Here is a 20,360-nt window from a genome sequence, read left to right on the forward strand (position 1 = left end):
AGTCTACCTGCGGTTATAAAAGCCTTGACTTCATTATTCTATCTAGAAAGATTGGACCTCATCAAGTCAAATCTTCGCTTTACCCCACGATTTTTCAAACGCTGGAGAAGATTCCTGGAAGCCACATTTTCCCAACAGACCATCCAAGATATAATGCACCCATTTAGATATACAGAATGGTACCTGACGAGAGACATCACCAACTCACTTGGCAAACTTAAAATTCCTCCGTCCTCTGATCCTTCTTCATTTAAACCACCGTAGACGGCATACAATCACCTGAAGCTCCTTGACATCCATCAACTTCAGCTATTACACTTCGGGACTATATTTACCCAAATAACATGTTTCACCTAGACCATATTGTAGGTTATCTAGCTAGATAGACTCATAAGTCGCCTCCATTCCCTAAAGGTACGAAAATGTAGGATCAACCTTTTTGGCAATTTATTGCCCAATGTTAGTCACAAGCTGGCAAATGTGAATTGCTTACCCCCCTCCCCCCCCTCTCTCCCCTCCCCTTCCCCAACGACCCCTATAAATCTGTTTTTGTTATGTTTAGATAGAACATGCATTCTATATACAGAATAATTGTTTATATTCATGCCTTACAATTGTTCTGTACAATGTCTTCTATGAATATATTTTGAAAAAATCAATAAATATTTTTCAAAAAAAAAAAAAGCGTGACAGAGCTGAAAGATGAAAATTGGTCTGGGCAGGAAGGGGGTGAAAGTGCCCCGTATTGAAGTGGTTAAAAGAAAAAAAAAAATATTTTGGTATAAATATGCTTTTTATTTTAAAAGTTTTGAAATGATTACATTTTTGATGTGAATTTTGATCATTTATAAGTGACATAACCTGAATTTTAGGTTTATCGACTCTAACCGCATTGCAAACTGGTCCGTCAACCTTCACACAAAGCTATGCTGTACCTTTAACAATCTGCAGACAGGTTTAGTATGCAGAAACAAGCACCGCTGCATATTTTTCCCCCATGTTGTGGATGATTATTATCCAAGACATTCCTGCCTATCAAACCCCATTATTTTCTAAAGTGTCATGTCAGGACTTCTTCAATTACATCCTCTCTGTCAGTCTCATTTTTCCCTCCATTTCATTCCTGTATCTTTGGCCCTCATCCTCCCTCTCCGGGAGCGGTGACTGCAGGTCAGCCTCCTAATGGTCATTGGTGGATGAAAACTCGAAACATCAAGTAAATTGTTTCTGTCAGCTGCTTTGATGTTTAAATCTCTTTCAAAGTCCCTCTTCTCCCCTGACAGCAAAATCAAAGCACTGATATTTTCTTTGCTCAAAATTAATTTTGTTTGTCTTTTTTTCTCCGCTTTGTGTCTGTTCTTTACTGCGTCCTAATTTGTCTCAGTTCATATCCCATAAGTACCTTTTATTGCAGACTTTTTATATGACATCAGTAGCCTGACAGAGTATTACAAAATTGCTGGGAATCAACTGGCTCCTTCCTCTGTTCTGCACTTTATGCCTCTTGTAATACGTCTCGTATATTATGGCAGCGCACACAGCTTTGTTCCTCAAAAGCAGACGCTGGCCTATCACATTTTTACTAACCTGAAATAAAATTTTGCTTTCTACATACATACATAAAATTGATATTTACATCTGCTACTAGGTGCGTAGTAAAACTGAATCCATGAACAGAAAAATATAGTGTGTGGTCAAGCCGAGTATTACTTATTGAAAAAATTTAAAAAGTATATAAATAAAAAGTGCAGCGCTTAAAAAACATAACACCAATGTGATACCAAATACATACATCTAATCATGCAATAAGTGAAAACCAAAAAATGTGGTAAACACTTCACACATGATAGATGAAGAAAGTTTATTTCCTCTTGTGTGTGTGTAAAAACTTGCAAATGTGTATTTAATCTGTAAACTGTAATTAAACGGTTACATATTAAAAAAGATGTGGTAAACATGCATCTTCATTCATAAACTGAAAATATATTTTTTTAGTCTGTGTGAAAAAAAAATTGTGACTTCAACAGGTCAAGGAAATTTATGGTGCTTCTCCTTTTAAATAGACATCCAGATATTTCAAGTGCTCTCCAGAGTTTCCATTGATAACCACTACCGGCACACCGCACTTACCAGAATGTATGACTGCATAAATTCTAGGCAACATGCAGGCTCTATAACATGGGTTGAAATCAGCATTCAGATATCTCAAGCGCTCTCCAGAATTGCCACTGTGCTAACCACATGCTCGTGCAGCCATCACGCTGCTTCATGGTCTTTATACAGCAGCCATATTTGTAAGTCTTGGGTGATTGTATTTTCTATTATACTTCTTTGTATGTCAGATTTTTACAATAAATACTACACGATGAGTACTCTATTTGGCTCTGGCTTGTGAGCACTTGTTTCATACAGCTGCACCACTTACCTGTCATCTCTGGAAAATGATAGTCCAGTTTGATGGTAATACCAGAGGGACATCTTAAAAAGGGACCGCTCCTTACAGGAAAGACGGTTGTTTGGAGTGATCTTATAGAGCAGGCGTGCTCAACCTCGAGCCCTTCAGCTGTTGCAGAACTACAAGTCCCATGAGGCATTGTAAGGTTGACAGCTACACACATGACTCCCAAAGGCAGAGGCATGATGGGACCTGTAGCTGGAGCACCCATGTTCTAGAGCCTGTACGCTGACTAGAATTTATGCAGCCATACATTGTGGTGAGTGCGGTGTGCTGGTGGTGGTTTTCAGTGGAAATTCGGGGGAAGCGCTTGAGATATCTGGATGTCTAATTAAAGGAGAAGCACCATATATTTCTTTGAACTATTGGAGTCACAATTTTCTTTTGCACAGATTCAAAAATTAAAAAAGTATTTTCAGTTTATGAATCAAGATACACGTTTACCGCATTTTTTGTTTTTCACTTATTGCATGATTAGATGTGTGTATATGGCATCACATTAGTGTTATGTCATTCAAGCACTGCACTTTTATATATACACTTGCTGTGAGGGATTTGGCATATTAACCTTTAGTGCTGGCCATTTTTAATTTTCCGCTGAGTGCTTACTACATACAGGTGCATCTCAAAAAAAATTTTTTTTTCAGTAATTCAATTAAAAAAGTGAAACTCATATTATATAGTTTTATTACACACAGAGTGATATATTCCAAGCATTTCTTGCTTTTAATTTTGATTATGGCTTACAGCTAGTGAAAACCCAAAATTCAGTATCTCAGAAAATTAGAATATTGTGAAAAAGTTCTATATTGTAGACTCATGGTGTCACACTCTAATCAGCTAATTACTCAAAACTCCTGAGCCTTTAAATCAGGGGTCTCAAACTGGTGGCCCTCCAGCTGTTGCAAAACTACAAGACCCATCATGCCTCTGCCTGTGGGAGTCATGCTAGTAACTGTCAGGTTTGCAATGCCTCAGGGGACTTGTAGTTTTGCATCAGCTGGAGGGCCACCAGTTTGAGACCCCTGCTTTAAATGGTCTCTCAGTTTGGTTCAGTAGGTTACACAATCATGGGGAAGACTACTGACTTGATAGTTGTTCAGACGACAGTCATTGACACCCTCCACAAGGAAAAGGTCATTGCTAAGGCTCGATTCACACCTATGCATGTTGCTTTTGACAGTTTTTGGAGTTTTTTTTGTCATGCTTGCCACGTTTTTGAGCAGCGTTCTTGTAGCATTTTTACAGCGTTTTGCTTTTTTTTTTTTTTTTTTTTACAGTTTTTTTAGACTGAAAAAAAACTCCGCCAAAAACGCATCAAAAACGCTGCAAAAACAGTGCACTTGCGTTTTTGATGCTGGTCCATTGAATTCTATTACATGCAAAACGCTGCATTTTGCATGAAAAAAAGTCCCTGACCCTTTCCAAAAATGCAGAGGTACAAAAAGGCATTGATGTGAACATGTTCCATAGGAACCCATGTTAAAAAAATTCCCATGCATTTCTGCAAAATGCAAAATGCATCAAAAAACGCGCTAGTGTGAATGGAGCCTAAATAAGCTGGCTGTTCAGATTGCTGTATCCAAGCATAATAATGGAAAGTTGAATGGAAATAAAAAGTGTGGTAGAAAAAAGTGCACAAGCAACAGGGATAACCACAGCCTTGAGAGGATTGTGAGGCAAAGGCCATTCAAGAATTTGGGGGAGATTCACAAGGAGTGGACTACGGCTGGTGTCAGTGCTTCAAGAGCCACCACACACAGATGTACTGTATACAGGACATAGGCTACAACTCTCGTATTCCTTGCATCAAGCCTCTCCTGAACCAGAGACAATGTCAAAAGTGTCTTAACCGGGCTAAAGAGAAAAAGGACTGGACTATTACTCAGTGGTCCAAAGTCCTTTTTTCGGCTGAAAGTAAATTTTGCATCTCATTTGGAAGTTAAGGTCCCAGTGTCTGGAGGAAGAGTGGAGAGACACAGAATCCAAGTTGCATAGGGTCCTGTGTGAAGTTTACACAGTCAGTGATGATTTGGGGAGCCATGTGATCTGCTGGTGTTGGTCCACTGTGTTTTATCAAGTCCAAAAGCAGCACAGCCCTCTAGCAGGAAATTCTAGATTACTTCATGCTTCCCTTTGCTGACCAGCTTTATGGAGATGGTGATTTAATTTTCATGCAGGACTTGGCATCTGCCCACACTGCCAAAAGTACCAATACTTGGTTTAATGATCATGGTGTCACTTGATTGGCCAGCAAACTCGCCTGACCTAAACCCCATAGAGAATTTGTGGGATATTGTCAAGATGATGAGACACCAGACCCAACAATACAAACAAACTGAAGGCCGCTATCAAATCAACCTGGGCTTCCATAACACCTCAGCAGTGCCACAGGCTAATCACATCCATGCCAAGCTATGCATGCAAAAGAGCTCCAACCAAGTATTGAGTGCATACTATACTGTACATGGATATACTTTTCAGTAAGCCAACATTTCTGTATTAAAAATCCTTTTTTTTATTGGTCTTATGTAACATTCTAATTTTGGGTTTTCACTAGCTGTAAGCCATAATCAAAATTAAAAGATAGAAATGCTTGAAATATATCACTTTGTGTGTAATGAATTTATATAATATATATGAGTTTCACTTTTTGAATTAATTACTGAAATAAATTAACTTTTTAATGATATTTAAATTTTTTGAGATGCACCTGTATATGTACTTTTAGCTAAAAGCAACCCCCCCCCCCCAAAAAAAAACACACCAAGTCCCATTTATAGGACAACGTGTGACCATGGCCATATTGCTGCTTTTCTAATAAAACCTACTCTGGCGCATTATTTATAGGATGCTGTTGTGTATCTTATAATTGCAATTCTGTACTTAGCTTGTTTCAGGACTCTAAAGAAAAAAAGCCCCATGCATTCTCGTGAAAGGAGGAATAAAGGCCTAGTTTACATTTGCAGGCAGAGTAGGTAAAAGCATGCAGTTGAAACGCATTTACCATCCTCCCAACTGCTCTCCCTTAACCACTTCCAGACTGCCCGCCGGCGTTATACGTCGGTACTTTAACGCAGATAGCTGCCATAACCCTGGTATTTTAAAAAAGGGCGGGCAGGCCTCTTTCAGATAAAAGTGGTCTCTGCGGTGGATTTGCCGCAAGATCACTTAACCACTTGCTGACCGCCGCACGACGATGTACGTCCAAACTTTGAAGGGGTATGTCGTTGTTATGGCAGCAGCTAGCTGCCATAACCCCGGTATCCCCGTTTTCGTGCGGCGGCCGGCCTTCAGATAAAAGTGGTCCCTGCGGCCGCATTCACCGCAAGATCACTTTTATCGGTGGCGGGAGAGGCCCCCCCTCCCACCGCGATCCGGTGCCCTCCGCCGCTACCGACGGCTCCGGTAAGCGGCGATCGCATCCGTCTCCGTCCTGTGCCTGGAGACGAGTGAGGCTAAGATGGCGCCCACTTATCAAGTCCAAAGGCAGCACAGCACGCATACGTGAGTAGCGCCCGCATATGAAAACGGTGGTCAAACCACACATGTGAGGTATCGCCATGACCGGTAGAGCGAGAGCAATAATTCTAGCCCTAGACCCCCTCTGTACCGCAAAATATGCAACCTGTAGAATTTTTTAAACTTCGCCTATGGAGATTTTTCAGCGTAAAAGTTTGACGCCATTCCACGAGCGGGCACAATTTTGAAGCGTGACATGTTGGGTATCAATTTACTTGGCGTAACATTATATTTCACAATATAAAAAAAAAATTGGGCTAACTTTACTGTTGTCTTATTTTTTTATTCAAAAAAGTGAAATTTTTTCCAAAAAAAGTGCGCTTTTAAGACCGCTGCGCAAATACGGTGCAAAAAAAAGTATTGCAACAACCGCCATTTTATTCTCTAGGGTGTTAGAACCCCTAAACATTATATATGGTTTTTCTTCTAAGTAATTTTCTAGCAAAAAAAACCTGTTTTAAACATGTAAACACCTAAAATCCAAAATGAGGCTAGTCCTTAAGTGGTTAATGGGGGGCGGGAGAGGGTCCCCTCTCCTGCCCCGTGTCGGTCGTCTCCGCCGCTTACTGGAGCTGTCATTAGCGATGGAGACGAACGGGTCCTTACTCCTGTGAGGCATGGAGTCGAATGGGGGGAAAGATGGTCCCCACTCGGCTCCATACCATTGGATGACGGAAGCTACGTCAAGCGTCACTTCCACTCCATGGTCTTAATGGGGACATTTTTTATATTTTTTTTCAATATTTCTTTTAATGCATTTAAATGTAAATGTGAGATCTGATGTCTTTTTGACCCCAGATCTCACATTAAAGAGCTCCTGTCATGCTTATTTTCTATTACAAGGGATGTTTACATTCCTTGTAATAGGAATAAAAGTAACCCAAAAATATTTTTTTAAAATAAACAGTGTAAAAATACAAAGTAGAATAAATAAGAAAAAAAAAAAAATTAAGTCGCACCCACATATGTAAACAGTGTTCAAACCACACATGTGAGGTATCGCCACGATCATTAAAGCGAGAGCAATAATTCTAGCAAAAGACTGTAACTGAAAACTAATAACCTGTAGAAAGTTTTTAACCACGCCTATGGAGGTTTTTAAGGGTCAAATATTGGCGCCATTCAACGAGTGGGTGCAATTTTGAAGCATGACACGTTGGGTATCAAATTACTCGGCGTAACATTATCTTTCACAACATAAAAAAAGGGCTAACTTTACTGTTTTCTTATTTAATTCAAAAATGTGTATTTTTTCCCAAAAAATTGCGTTTGTAATACCGCTGCGCAAATACGGTGTGACAAAGTATTGCAACGTTTGCCACTTTATTCTCCAGGGTGTCTGAAAAAAAAATAATATAAATGTTTGGTGGTTCTAACTAATTTTCTAGCAAAAAAAAATTATTTTAACTTGTAAACACCCACATTTGAAAAATAAGCTTGGTCCTTAAGTGGTTAAGCTACCAAGGCAGGGGATTGGTTGTGATGCTTTGCATCAGGGCAATAAACGTCTCCCGTCATGCTCAGAGAGCAGTACTGCCCACCAAACTCAACCCATTCACCTAAATGGTGGTGAGACACAACTGTGTACAATGCACACATATGTGCAGCCTCTCAGCATGTGGGCCTTCACGTTGAGCGACCACATATATGCAGCCCTGTGTAAACCACTTATCGCGCTGAGGGCACGCTCCCAGCATGGCAGCCCGCGGATACTGGAAAGCTCCTGATGTATACTAGCGATCGGAAGGGACTGCTGTGACAGTCAATCACAGAGATCACATGACCTGAATGCCCGCCTCCGCTTCCTGGCTTTTAGAACCCTTAAAGGGCTGGGAGGCGGTCAGCAGCAATGGATTGCTCTTAATAGGGGTAACGGCAGCTTAGTTGCAAAACGTTCTTCCAGCTCTTCCTTGACTTTTATTGGGTTATTAAAAATTAGTACAAGGTATGCAAGACAGTCACATAAAGAAAAGAATGCAACAACGGTGAGGTTATAGAGGCAAGTAAAAAAACTGTATAAATAGATCCACCGAATAGAGCAGAGGTAACACTGCAAACATCACAAGCTATAAGGCCCTGGTAACTGTACATATTCAACTGTAAGGCAGGGTGGGAGAGCCGCATCAGTATCACTACCTACGAAACAGGTCAATTAACTTGTCAGCTTATAGTTCATCAGAAGCTGCATTCTCAGAATTTACTTGCAGCACCACCTGCTGGTGAATCAGAGATTGCAGTTGGTCTGTACACACATAGAGACTCTGTATGGAGCTAAGGTTTCAAAACATGTGTCAAGAAAATAAAAGTATATTTTGAGCTGTTGTCCAGGGCAACTAATTGTGTTTAATCTGGCTGATTTATATCAATGTGCTGTAGTAATGTGCATGTTACCACAACATATGTCAATGCATGCTTCATTTGTTGACATGTTGTGGTGCCTTTCATTTTAAATGGCATCCTAACGCACTACAGCGTTGAGGTACACGGCATCAAAAATTTTGTGGCATGTCCGAATTTTGGGATGTCTTCAAGTATGAGCAGCTAAAATATAACATTAAATCTGACTGCTGGAATATCAGACAGGCCCCACTAATTGCAGCCTTGTTATTAAAAGGGGAGATGACAGAGCTAGTGGATGGGTATCCTTTATCTGAGAATCTTTTTTTTTCATGAAGGGCCAATCTAACATAACACACCTACGCAATACACATTTGTTTGTGCATTGCAATCCTGTAGAATAAAGAGCGTGCCTGCCGACACTTGTTAATGCTAATTACTGCCCTAATAGGCAGTCAGTTCATTAAAAAGAGGTCCCATTCCAATATCATACAAAGCATTCCCAACATGGTTATCTCTTAGAGTAGACCGAATATATGTCACCCGGGAACACACTAGCTCTGATAAGATTAAGATTAGGTGTTTGGAAAAAGCCAGCACAGATTTGTCCTAGCAGCAGGAACTCTGCTTTCTACATTACAGAGAGATGACCAGTCCTGCCGGTGTTACAATTGCCAGTGCCAGCTAAAAGACTCTAAATGAGCACTTCTAAGGAAGATAGGACACTGCACATTTTCAGAATAGAGGAAAACTTCAACTAGCTTGTTCATTTACAGAAGATGCTGTGATACTGATTTGTTAGATGTTCAAATCTAAATTCTGAAACAAGGGAGGAAAATTCCTTGCACCTATAGCATATAAACCACATGTGTCAAACACAAGGCCCGCAGGCTGAATCTGGCCCGCCAAGCCATTTCATGTGACCCTCGCACCTCTCCTGCAGCTGCGGCACTCCCCTCGTCTCTGCCTGCACTTTGTCTCAGTAATTGGCAGAATTCCTCTGCCAGATCCTGCACTTCTCCATGTAGTCCTGCCCCATCTCAGCAGTAGAGAGGAAGACAGAAGTCCTCCTACAGATCCTGCGCCTCTCTGTGCAGCCGCGGCACCCCTTCGTCTGTGCCTCCCCTGGTCTCAGTATTCAGCAGACTCTTGCAGCTGACTCCAGCCCTCCTCCTGACCCCTTGCTTTCTGATACCCAGCTCCACCCTCAGCTTCTTCCCAGCAGCAGCACAAGTAAGGAGGGTGCACTGTGATGTGAGGGAGGATAGGGGCTCTTGACATCGGATGGTGGAGGCTCTTGACATCTGATGCAAGGGGAAAGGGGGGTGCTTATAATATGAGAATATTATAATTATTTGCAGGTTGAAAAGGAGGGTCACACACTGCTGGTATCATCCACAAGAAACTTTATTGAAGACTGCTCAGACAGAAACATTTTTGGGGATGATATCAGCGGTGTACGACCCTCCTGTTCAAACTTGCATCATTTGTACAGCAGTGTGAGCGTAAAGTGTTTGTTACCCCAACATTTCATATTCCTGATATGTGGTATCATGTACTCCTATGGGAAAGTATCCTGTTCTCTTTGTATTGCTTCCTTTGTGTGAAATCCTTGGTGATCCTGCTAGTCCCCTTGCTTTCCTATTAAAAACTGACTACATTAAGCAGGAGAGCACAGCCTGGTCAGTTCTCTAGGTATCCTGGGAATTCAGCTTGCTCTCCTCCAATAATCAGAGGACATCAGGCTTCTCCTCCCCCCACCATATATATAAAAAAAAAAAAAAAAAAAAAAGGTATTTATGTTTTTTTACAGTATATCTTCACAAAAATGTGTTGCCTTTCATTTCCATTTTCCATTTTAAACTGAATGGGTTGTTTCACAAGGTAATCATTTACAAGCCTTTCAGACTGAGGTGTTTTTCAGGCGCTTTTGGGCTAAAAATAGGGCCTTTAAAGTGCCTGAAAAATGCCTCCCCTGCATCCCCAGTGTGAAAGCCTGAGTGCTTTCACACTGGGGCAATGCGCTGGCAGGACATTAAAAAAAGTCCTGCAAGCAGCATCTTTGGGGCGGTGGAGGAGCGGTGTATAAACAGCTCCTGCCCATTGAAATGAATGGGCACAGCTGCCGAAGCACCTACAAAGTACTTCGGCAGCGGTGCTACACGGGCGCATTTAACCCTTTATTCGGCTGCTAAGATGAAAGTAAAGCGCCGCTAAAACTAGCAGCATTTTACCGTCAACGCCCGCCCGCCCCAGTGTGAAAGCAGCCTTAGTCTCAAGTTATTACTAAAGCCAATAATATTCGAATGCAGAGGCAATTATTTTATATAAATATAAAAATCTGTAAAACATTTGCATGGTCTTACAGATACAACTGGCCCTTTCAGGGCAACCATAATGCTGATGCGGCCCACGATGAAATGGAGTTTGACATCCCTACAATAAACCATCATAGACTGACAGGGCCTTTCCTTTACAAAGTCCAGCCACTGAACTTTTTTATTCACCAGCAAGAGCCACCAGCGATTCTCAATTATTAATTTCAGCACTCTTGAAGAGCACTGTCATGCAGAAACAGGAAAGACAGATTACTTTTAAGTATTATTTCTGTAATGAACCTGCTGTCACAGATTCAAAGGCTCTAGTGGGCAGAAAGCCATCACACACTAGTGAGGAAAGATGATGAGGTTAGGAGAGCGTATACTGGAAAAAAAATAAAAAGACATTTCATTGTGTTAGTCTACGGCTGGCATGATTTAGAACAGGCTGGATAGTTTTCATTTATAGATGTGTTTTACATTTTTTTTAGGGCTCATTCTGCACTAGTCTCAGACATGTTCTTCTACTAAGGGAGTAGACTATAGTCTCGCTTTACATAAAAAGTCATTGTGTTCTTGGTGGGCTGAATTCAAAAGTGAACTGGTCTTCATGCGGAATACATAATCAAATTATAAATAAGCAAAACTGAACTTTTTATGAAGACCACATGTTAAAATGCATTGTATGTGAATCTTGATTTTGAAGGATGGCATCTAAAGCTGAGCTTAACCCCACTGGCTTTCATTGACCCCTGCTACTAGGAGAAACACGTCAAAGTCCACAGCAAAAGCATTGACGTCCTCACTTCTTAACAGCTCAGCTCAAGCTGCTCTCCCTCCTAGAGCTACTGCCCTATGCTTACATTAAAAGTCATTAATTTGCACAGTCTTCTGCAGCATTAAAGAGGAAGTAAACTTCCTTTGCAGACATTTACCTATAGGTAAGATTAGAATAAGGCTTACCTATAGGTAGTGTAAATATCTCTTAAACGTGTACCATTTAAGAGATATTTACATTATATGCAGCCAGTGACATCACCGATGTTTGCACTCTGAAGGTATGGCCATGTGTGCTGTTCCTTCCGAGCCCTGTGTTGTGAACGGCGGCTCCTGCGCGCATGCATGAGAGTAACGTCATCATGGCTCCAGCCACTCACAGCGCCAGAGCCCGCGAACCTGGAAAAAACTCTGGGGAAAATGTCAGCTGTCTCAGCGGTGTGTGGGCGCCGCTGGAAGGCTTTATTCTAAGGTAAGTATTTCACAATGAGCTAGTATGCGAGTTTGTGCTGGCTGGTGCAAACAACCACTCTGTTTTTTATGTGCATTTATTTTTGCTGATGTTTGGTTGCCTTAATGTAAGTTTTTAGTGTGCTGTTTTAATAAACCCCTTTGTTGAAACATATTGCACTATGAGGCTTTCCTCTTCTTCCCTTATGCTCTGGGACTGATCCTTAAAATGCCAGATTGGATTTCAGCTTTTTCAAAGATACCATGATTCCTGCGTCCATTGAAAAACTGGGTCCATTTTTACAGCTTAAGGTGTTGGAGCCTGATGGGATCATTGTCCAGTGCCTGATACTGCTGTTATCTGGAATGTGGTTCGTTTTTACAGCCCAGTCTGTTGGAGCATAGTGGGATTATTATCCAATTCTTGAAACTACTGCTATCTGTTAAGAAGTGAATCTATGTGGTGATGGGATATTAAAGTCTTTGTGTTTTGAAGAGCACTGAAGTCGCCTTATATTTGGTTCATCCAATTCCCTTGAAGAGCACAGAAGTTTTTCACATACTTGGTTCACTTAGTTCCGTTTTGTATAAGGGTTTGCCAGTTGGACATTTTATATGCACATCTTTGTATGCACGTTTTTTTATGCACCTTTTATGAACTGAATCGTATATTTTTCACTTTATGAGTAATTTCATCCATTTTTTTTTTTTTTTTTAATACACTTGTTTTTGCAGGATTGGACTTTATGCCCTTACATTTTTGTCATGTGTATGTTTGTCCTGTGAAAGCGGGCCTAAATCATAGTTATATAGTTAGTCAGGTTGAAAAAAACTACACAAGTCCATCCAGTTCAACCATAAAAAAAAAAAAAAAAAAAAATAATATATAAAAATATCGTACAATCCAATATACCCAATTCTATACCCACAGTTGATCCAGTGGAAGGCAAAAACCCCAGCAGAGCATGCTCAAATTTGCTACAGAAGGGGAAAAAATTCCTTCCTGATCCCCCAATAGGCAATCGGATTTTCCCTGGATCAACTTTACCTATAATGTGAGTACACAGTTATATTATGTACATTTAGGAAATTATCCAGGCCTTTCTTAAAGCAATCTACTGAGCTGGCCAGAACCCCCTCTGGAGGGAATCTATTCCACATTTTCACAGCTCTTACTGTGAAGAAACCTTTTCGTATTTGGAGATGAAATTTCTTTTCCTCTAGACGTAAAGAGTGCCCCCGTGTCCTTTGTGTTGACCGTAAAGAGAATAAGTCAACACCAAGTTCACTATATGGACCCCTTATATATTTGAACATGTTGATCATATCCCCCCTTATTCTCCTCTTCTCAAGAATGAATAAATTCAGTTCCTCTAATCTTTCCTCATAGCTGAGCTCCTCCATGCCTCTTATCAGTTTGGTTGCCCTTCTCTGCACTTTTTCCAGTTCCCCGATATCCTTTTTGAGAATTGGTGCCCGAAACTGAACTGCATATTCCAGATGAGGTCTTTCTAATGATTTGAACAGGGGCAAAATTATATCTCTCTCTCTGGAGTCCATACCTCTCAATACAAGAAAGCACTTTGCTCGCTTTGGAAACCGCAGCTTGGCATTGCATGCTATTATTGAGCTTATGATTTACCAAAACCCCCAGATCCTTCTCCACTATGGATTCCCCCAGTTGTACTCTCCCTAGCATGTATGATGCATGCATATTCTTAGCCCCCAAGTGCATAACGTTACATTTCTTAACATTAAACCTCATCTGCCACATAGTCGCCCAATTCGACATTGCATTGAGGTCGGCTTGTAAATTGGAGACATCCTGTAAGGACGTTATTCCACTGTATAGCTTAGTGTCATCTGCAAAGACAGAAATGTTACTTTTGATCCCAGACCCAATATCATTTATAAAGATTTTAAAAAGTAAGGGTCCCAGTACTGAACCTTGGGGTACACCACCGATAACCTTAGACCATTCAGAGTAAGAATCATTAATCACTACTCTCTGAATTCTGTCTTTTAGTCAGTTTTCTATCCATTTACAAACTGATATTTCCAAGCCTGTAGACTTTACCTTACACATGAGCCATGTGTGCAGAACTGTATTGAGCACTTTGGCAAAATCCAAGTATACCAGGTACACAGCCACCCCTCTGTCCAAGGTTTTACTTACCTCTTCATAAAACTAAATCAGGTTTGTCTGACAACTTCTGTCTTTCATGAATCCATGCTGTCTGTTGCTTAAAATGTTTTTTTCCAGCAAGAACTCATCTATGTGGTCTTTTATTAAATGCTCCAGTATCTTCCCGACTATCGAAGTTAAACTAACAGTTACTTGGTAAAGACTTTGATCCCTTTTTAAATATAGGCACCACGTTCGCCCTGCGCCAATCCAGTGGTACTATTCCCATCATTAATGAGTCCCTAAAAATTAGATACAATGGCTATGAAATTACAGAGCTCAATTCTTTTAGGATCCGTGGGTGGATGCCATCAGGTCCAGGTGCTTTATCTACCTTTATTCTGTCTAAATATTTCTGGACCATGTCACTTTTGAGCCATTGTGGATCATTCAGGGCTGTGTCAATACCACCCCTATTATGGACATGACCTCCCCCATGCTCTTTTGTATACACAGAGCTGAAGAAAGTATTTAATAAATTAGCCTTCTCTTTGTCCCCAGTCACCCACTCTAGATTATTTTGTAAAGGGCCTACATGCTCAGACCTGACCTTTTTACTATTAATATATTTGAACAATTTTTTGGGGTTTGCCCTACTATCTTTTGCAATCTGTCGTTCGTTTTGTATTTTTGCATCCTTGATTTCCTTTTTACATATTCTGTTAAATTCTTTGCAACATTTAAACAACACTAGTGTTCCTTCATTTTTATATTTTTTAAAAGCTCTTTTCTTATTGTTTATAGCTTTTTTTTTAACTTTGACCGTGAGCCACATAGGTTTTATTTTTAGCCTTTTAAATGTATTGCCCATGGGAATATACTTTGCAGTGAGGTCCCAAACAGTCTTTTTGAAGAATTCCCATTTTTGTTCTGTGTTTATCGATGACAATATTCCCTCCCAGTCTAAATCCTGGAAAGCAGCCCTCATCTGGAAAATTTGCTCTCTTTCCGTATGTATATCTGAACATTAGTAATAAGCTCTGCATGGTTTGAGATTACCAGGTCCAACAGAGCTTCTGGCCTCAATATTGTCTCAATATTGGACCACAAAATTGTCCTGTAAAAGGTTTATAAATTTTTGCCCTTTAACTGACCCAGTCAATTTCTGGGTAGTTAAAATCCCCCATTATTATCCCCGTCCCAGCCCTTGCAGCCCTTTCCATCTGTGCAAGGAGCTGAGTCTCAACCTCCTCGATAACACTGGGTGGTCTATAACAAACTCCAATGATTAACATTGACCTACGCACATCTATATGCAGTTCCACCCATAATGCTTCAGACTCATCACACTCTCCATCAACCAGGTCCTCTTTCATACTTGCTTTGAGTTCACTTCTCACAAAGAGACAGACCCCGTCGCCTTTCCTTTTTACCCTGTCTCTCCGAAAGAGTGCATAGCCAGGAATATTAATAGCCCAGTCATGTGAGGATTGAATCCTTAGGATGAAGATTAAATGACAGTTTAAGAGGCATTCATCCTCAATCCAGAAAATGCCTAGGGATTTAAAAACCATGCTTTGACTCTTTGTAAGTTCTGTAAAATAGTAAGAAAACTGCACTAGCAACCAGCTAATTATAAAACCGAAAACAATTTTCCTTCTGTGCTAAAAGTAAGTCTGATGTGTATATTTTCCTATTTAGGAAGCGAATATAGTTAACAGAATCAACAGATACACAACATCCACATCTCAGGTTCACGGGGAGCTTTTAATTAAATCACCTTTTGAGGTGTTTGTGACAACAGACGGCCTTCGCTTCCTAATTAACACTCATAGATCATTTTTCGGAACTTTACCTCTGTTTATAAACTCAATTTAGAACCCATATGTTCCACAATTAAGTATTAAGTAAATATGCAAAATATCTGTGAAAAGCAGAACGTAAATAAACTGACATAAGCGTAAAAAATGCGTACAAAGAACAGAATTAAACCTGTGATAGAAAGCACTGTTCTGCAGCAAGCACAATGTGACGAGGTGTCAGATCTGCTGTACTTGTATCTACAGTATCTAAGTATATGATGGTGCCTGCTGGTCCATCTCAGAGTTGGGATGTATTGCAGTCACAGCCGAAGAGACCGAGATTAAAATCAGTCAAGAAAGACTTTAGGTATTTGAACCGCTGACATATATCATTTGAGCTGAGTGCTCTTCAGTAGCAGCCGTCAGCGGCGCTGACAAGACGAGTTTCTCTAAAATGTCTGATGAGAATAAAGGGGGAGAAGGGAACGCCGAACAATCTTACCTGCATGATTTAAAAGGGTCTCCAGCTCTTCTTTGGCCACAACCATTCGCAGCTTGTCACTGCTGTCAATGACAAAAATAATTGCCTGGCCTTCTCTGCGGAGAGGAAAGACAAGAAGCAGATTTATAGCCGGACAAATTATTTACAACTTGCAACAAGAAGGTCTTGCTTCTTTCAGTCTTATTTAACAATATCGCCTTAAAGAGGTACTTCTGCAGTAAAACTTTAATTTATAAGTCTGTATATCATATTCCATTTAAAGGCAACCTGTGGGGATGTAGGCCGGCTTTGTGGACCTCTTGTTCTGAAAATGTTAGTTGCCTGACATGGGCTTCAATGTCATCTGAGACACTGACCTGGATGGAGATCAGGAATTCACTTTGCCCCCCTGGCTGAACACTTGTAGGTCAGGAACTCTGGAAGTAATGATGTTAGACAGCCAGGCAACTAGGATTTTCAGAAAGAAATTAGCAGCGGTGACCGCAAATTTCCCTGGGACTTAGGATTTCTTTATAGAATGGGGGAAAAAAGGTTATGCTAAGGGTTCCTACTAGTGCATGCTGTGGAGCGTTCCCAGGGCTGTCTTCTGAGAATTTACACTCACTGGGGATGAGCTTAGATTTGGACCGAACAGTCACTCCCACTCAATACACTGTGGCGAGGGAGTTTCCCACCCCGCAGCTGCACATACAGTAATGAATGAGGATGCTTATGACACCATTAACCCAAGATGACCATATCTATACAATGTGTGGAGTCTCTATTGTTCTGCCAGGTGTTATCTGCATAATGTTGAAGATAACACTTGGATATAGGAGGAAAGAAGCGCCAAGCAGACTCTTGGTGTAGTAATGTTTTAAAGCGGGGTTCCACTCAAATTTTTAACTTAATCTTACCCCCTTCAGTTAATTGCATAGATGTTCAAATGCCGCACGAAAAATTTTTTTATCGCTGTAATTACCTTTATATTGTACTTTATTGTAGCACTTCCTGTCTCTCCTCCCATGGGAGTAGGCGTGTTTATTGCCTTTCCCCGGCGCCGCACTGTCTCCTGGGAGCTTAGTGTCAGGCTTCCCAAGATTCAGTGCGAGAACAATGATCATGCATGTGAACAAGCTGTGAATGAACAGCATTCACCGCATCCAGGAAATCAATGCTTGTGGGCTTCACATGCCCACAAGCAAGGTGGAAACAGCCAGCATCACATTTTTAAAGTTATTCTTCAGTACGAAAACAGACAGAGGCGGAAATATTACACTCAAACTGTGAGTATTATTTTGGAATTAGCAAAGTGTCTCAATGACCTAAAAAAAAAAAAAAAAAAAAAAAAAAAGAAGATTGGTCGCCGGACTCCCACTTTAATAAGCAAAGAGTAAAAGTCTCTCCCCTCTCACTCTGGATTTCCATCCCATGATAAAAACACTTTTTTTTTTTTTTACACATACAGTGGGGATTGAAAGTTTGGGCACCCCAGGTAAAAATGTGTATTAATGTGCATAACAAAGCCAAGGAAAGATGGAAAAATCTCCAAATGGCATCAAATTACAGATTAGACATTCTTATAATATGTTAAAAAAAATTTAGATTTTATTTCCATCATTTACACTTTCTAAATTACAGAAAACAAAAAAATGGCGTCTGCAAAAGTTTGGGCACCCTGCAGAATTTATAACATGCACTGCCCCCTTTGCAAAGCTGAGACCTGCCAGTGTTATGGATTGTTCTCAATCATCGTCTGGGAAGACCAGGTGATTCAATCTCAAAGGTTTTAAATGGCCAGACTCATCTGACCTTGCCCCAACAATCAGCACCATGGGTTCTTCTAAGCAGTTGTCTAGAAAACTGAAACTGAAAATAGTTGACGCTCACAAAGCTGGAGAAGGCTATAAGAAGATAGCAAAGCATTTTCAGATGTCAATATCCTCTGTTCGGAATGAAATTAAGAAATGGTAGTCATCAGGAACAGTGGAAGTTAAAGCAAGATCTGGAAGACCAAGAAAAATATCAGACAAAAGCCCACGTTTGATTGCACGATCCCTCCAGAAAGATCTGGCAGACACTGGAGTTGTGGTACTATAAAGAGATACTTGTACAAATATGGTCTTCATGAAAGAGTCGTCAGAAGAAAACCTCTTCTACGTCATCACCACAAAAATCAGCGTTTGAACTTTGCAAATGAACATATAGACAAGCCTGAGGCATTTTGGAAACAAGTTCTGTGGACCGATGAGGTTAAAATAGAACTTTTTGGCCGGAATGAGCAAAGGTACGTTTGGAGAAGAAAGGGCACAGAATTTAATGAAAAGAACCTCTGTCCAACTGTTAAGCACGGGGGTGGATCAATCATGCTTTGGGGTTGTATTGCAGCCAGTGGCACAGGGAACATTTCACGAGTAGAAGGAAAAATGGATTCAATAAAATTTCAGCAAATTTTGGATGGTAACTTGATGCCATCTGTGAAAAAGCTGAAGTTAAAGAGAGGATGGCTTCTACAAATGGATAATGATCCTAAACACACCTCAAAATCCACGGGGGATTACGTCAAGAGGCGTAAACTGAAGGTTTTGCCATGGCCTTCACAATCTCCTGATCTCAACATTATTGAAAATCTATGGATAGACCTTAAAAGAGCAGTGCGTGACAGACAGCCCAGAAATCTCAAAGAACTGGAAGACTTTTGTAAGGAAGAATGGGCAAAGATACCTCAAACAAGAATTGAAAGACTCTTGGCTGGCTACAAAAAGCGTTTACAAGCTGTGATACTTGCCAAAGGGGGCAGTACAAGATATTAACTCTGCAGGGTGCCCAAACTTTTGCAGACGCCATTTTTTTGTTTTCTGTAATTTTGAAAGTGTAAATAATGGAAATAAAATCTAACTTTTTTGACATATTATAAGAATGTCTAATCTGTAATTTGATGCCATTTGGAGATTTTTCCATCTTTCCTTGGCTTCGTTATGCACATTAATACACATTATTACCTGGGGTGCCCAAACTTTCGATCCCCACTGTATTCGGTTTAACCCCTTTCTGCCCACCCTGGCGTCCCCTTTAAAAGTTCCTGATGGCCAGAGGGGTGGGAACAATCGGCAATCATGTGACCACTGATCTGTGTCAATGGTCACATGATCAAAAGTTGGTCCTATTGGCTACCAATGTTTTCCCTGGACCAAGAGGAGCAAATGTCGGCAAGCCTAGTTTTTGTGCTGAGAGTGCGCTTCCAGCACATAAACTTTGCCCGTCCAGCGATGCATATGTGCATTGTGTGGGAGTTAAAGCCCAGCTTTAAAATAAAGGGGTTAATAAAACGTTGTTTGGCTTTGCAAGGACTGTTGTTTGATCAAATTTTATCACAGGACTAAACTTGTCGCCTACATTTTCTTCATGTGGAGTATCATTTGCTTCTGGAATGAGCTGAGGGGAGGGCAGGCACTTGGGAGCAGGACAACTACATACACTAGGAACCTGGAGTGAAGCACTATACTGCAGATACCTTCAAATCAATGTATTTATAAATCTACCAAAAGACAGACAAACAATAATAGGAGTAGTATTATGGCTGGTTGAATCTAAGAAACAGTGGCTTTTACAAAAGGCATTGCCGCCCATTTCAACCTTCCTAGTTATTCCACAGCATGGCATGGGTGTTGTAGTCAAACTCTGCATTTTCCACTCAAACCCATTCAGCTACATCATATTGGACGTAGCCACAGCTTAGCCGAAAGATTTTTATCTGGCTCCTTTGATTTTTTCAATTGAAGGATGTTGGGCTGGAAGGGGCTGACAGGGTCACCCACGTAGTGAATTTCAAACAGTTCCATCAGCAACTGGCCAAAATTTGAACAGTGTATGGCCAGCTTAATTCTTACGTATTCCCATAAAGTTTGCATATTCTGGCAGAAATCATGAAATTTTGACTTTGATATTGAAAATATGACTGATTATGCCAAAAAAAAAAGTCTTTTTAAGGATAGTGATCATATAAAGCTACTTATAACAGTTGTTTGGCTCCCTTTTTTTCATAGATAAAATTAATAAAAAAATAGATATTACAACCTCATTTTTTGTAATT

General features: G+C 40.5%; 1 protein-coding gene across 3 annotated transcripts in view; it reads right to left on the reverse strand.

Annotated features, from left to right (window-relative positions):
- The window catches only part of ARL6 (ARF like GTPase 6), a 126,807-nt gene that overhangs the window by 51,004 nt on the left and 55,443 nt on the right, over positions 1 to 20,360 (reverse strand). For all 3 annotated transcript variants that reach the window (XM_073616988.1, XM_073616986.1, XM_073616987.1), the window contains exon 5: positions 16,289 to 16,383. In XM_073616988.1, the coding sequence (XP_073473089.1) occupies positions 16,289 to 16,383 (95 nt within the window). The remainder of the gene's footprint in view (positions 1 to 16,288; positions 16,384 to 20,360) is intronic.

The sequence above is a fragment of the Aquarana catesbeiana genome, linkage group LG02 (genome assembly GCF_042186555.1).
Source record: "Aquarana catesbeiana isolate 2022-GZ linkage group LG02, ASM4218655v1, whole genome shotgun sequence".
NCBI classification, from domain to species: Eukaryota; Metazoa; Chordata; class Amphibia; order Anura; family Ranidae; genus Aquarana; species Aquarana catesbeiana.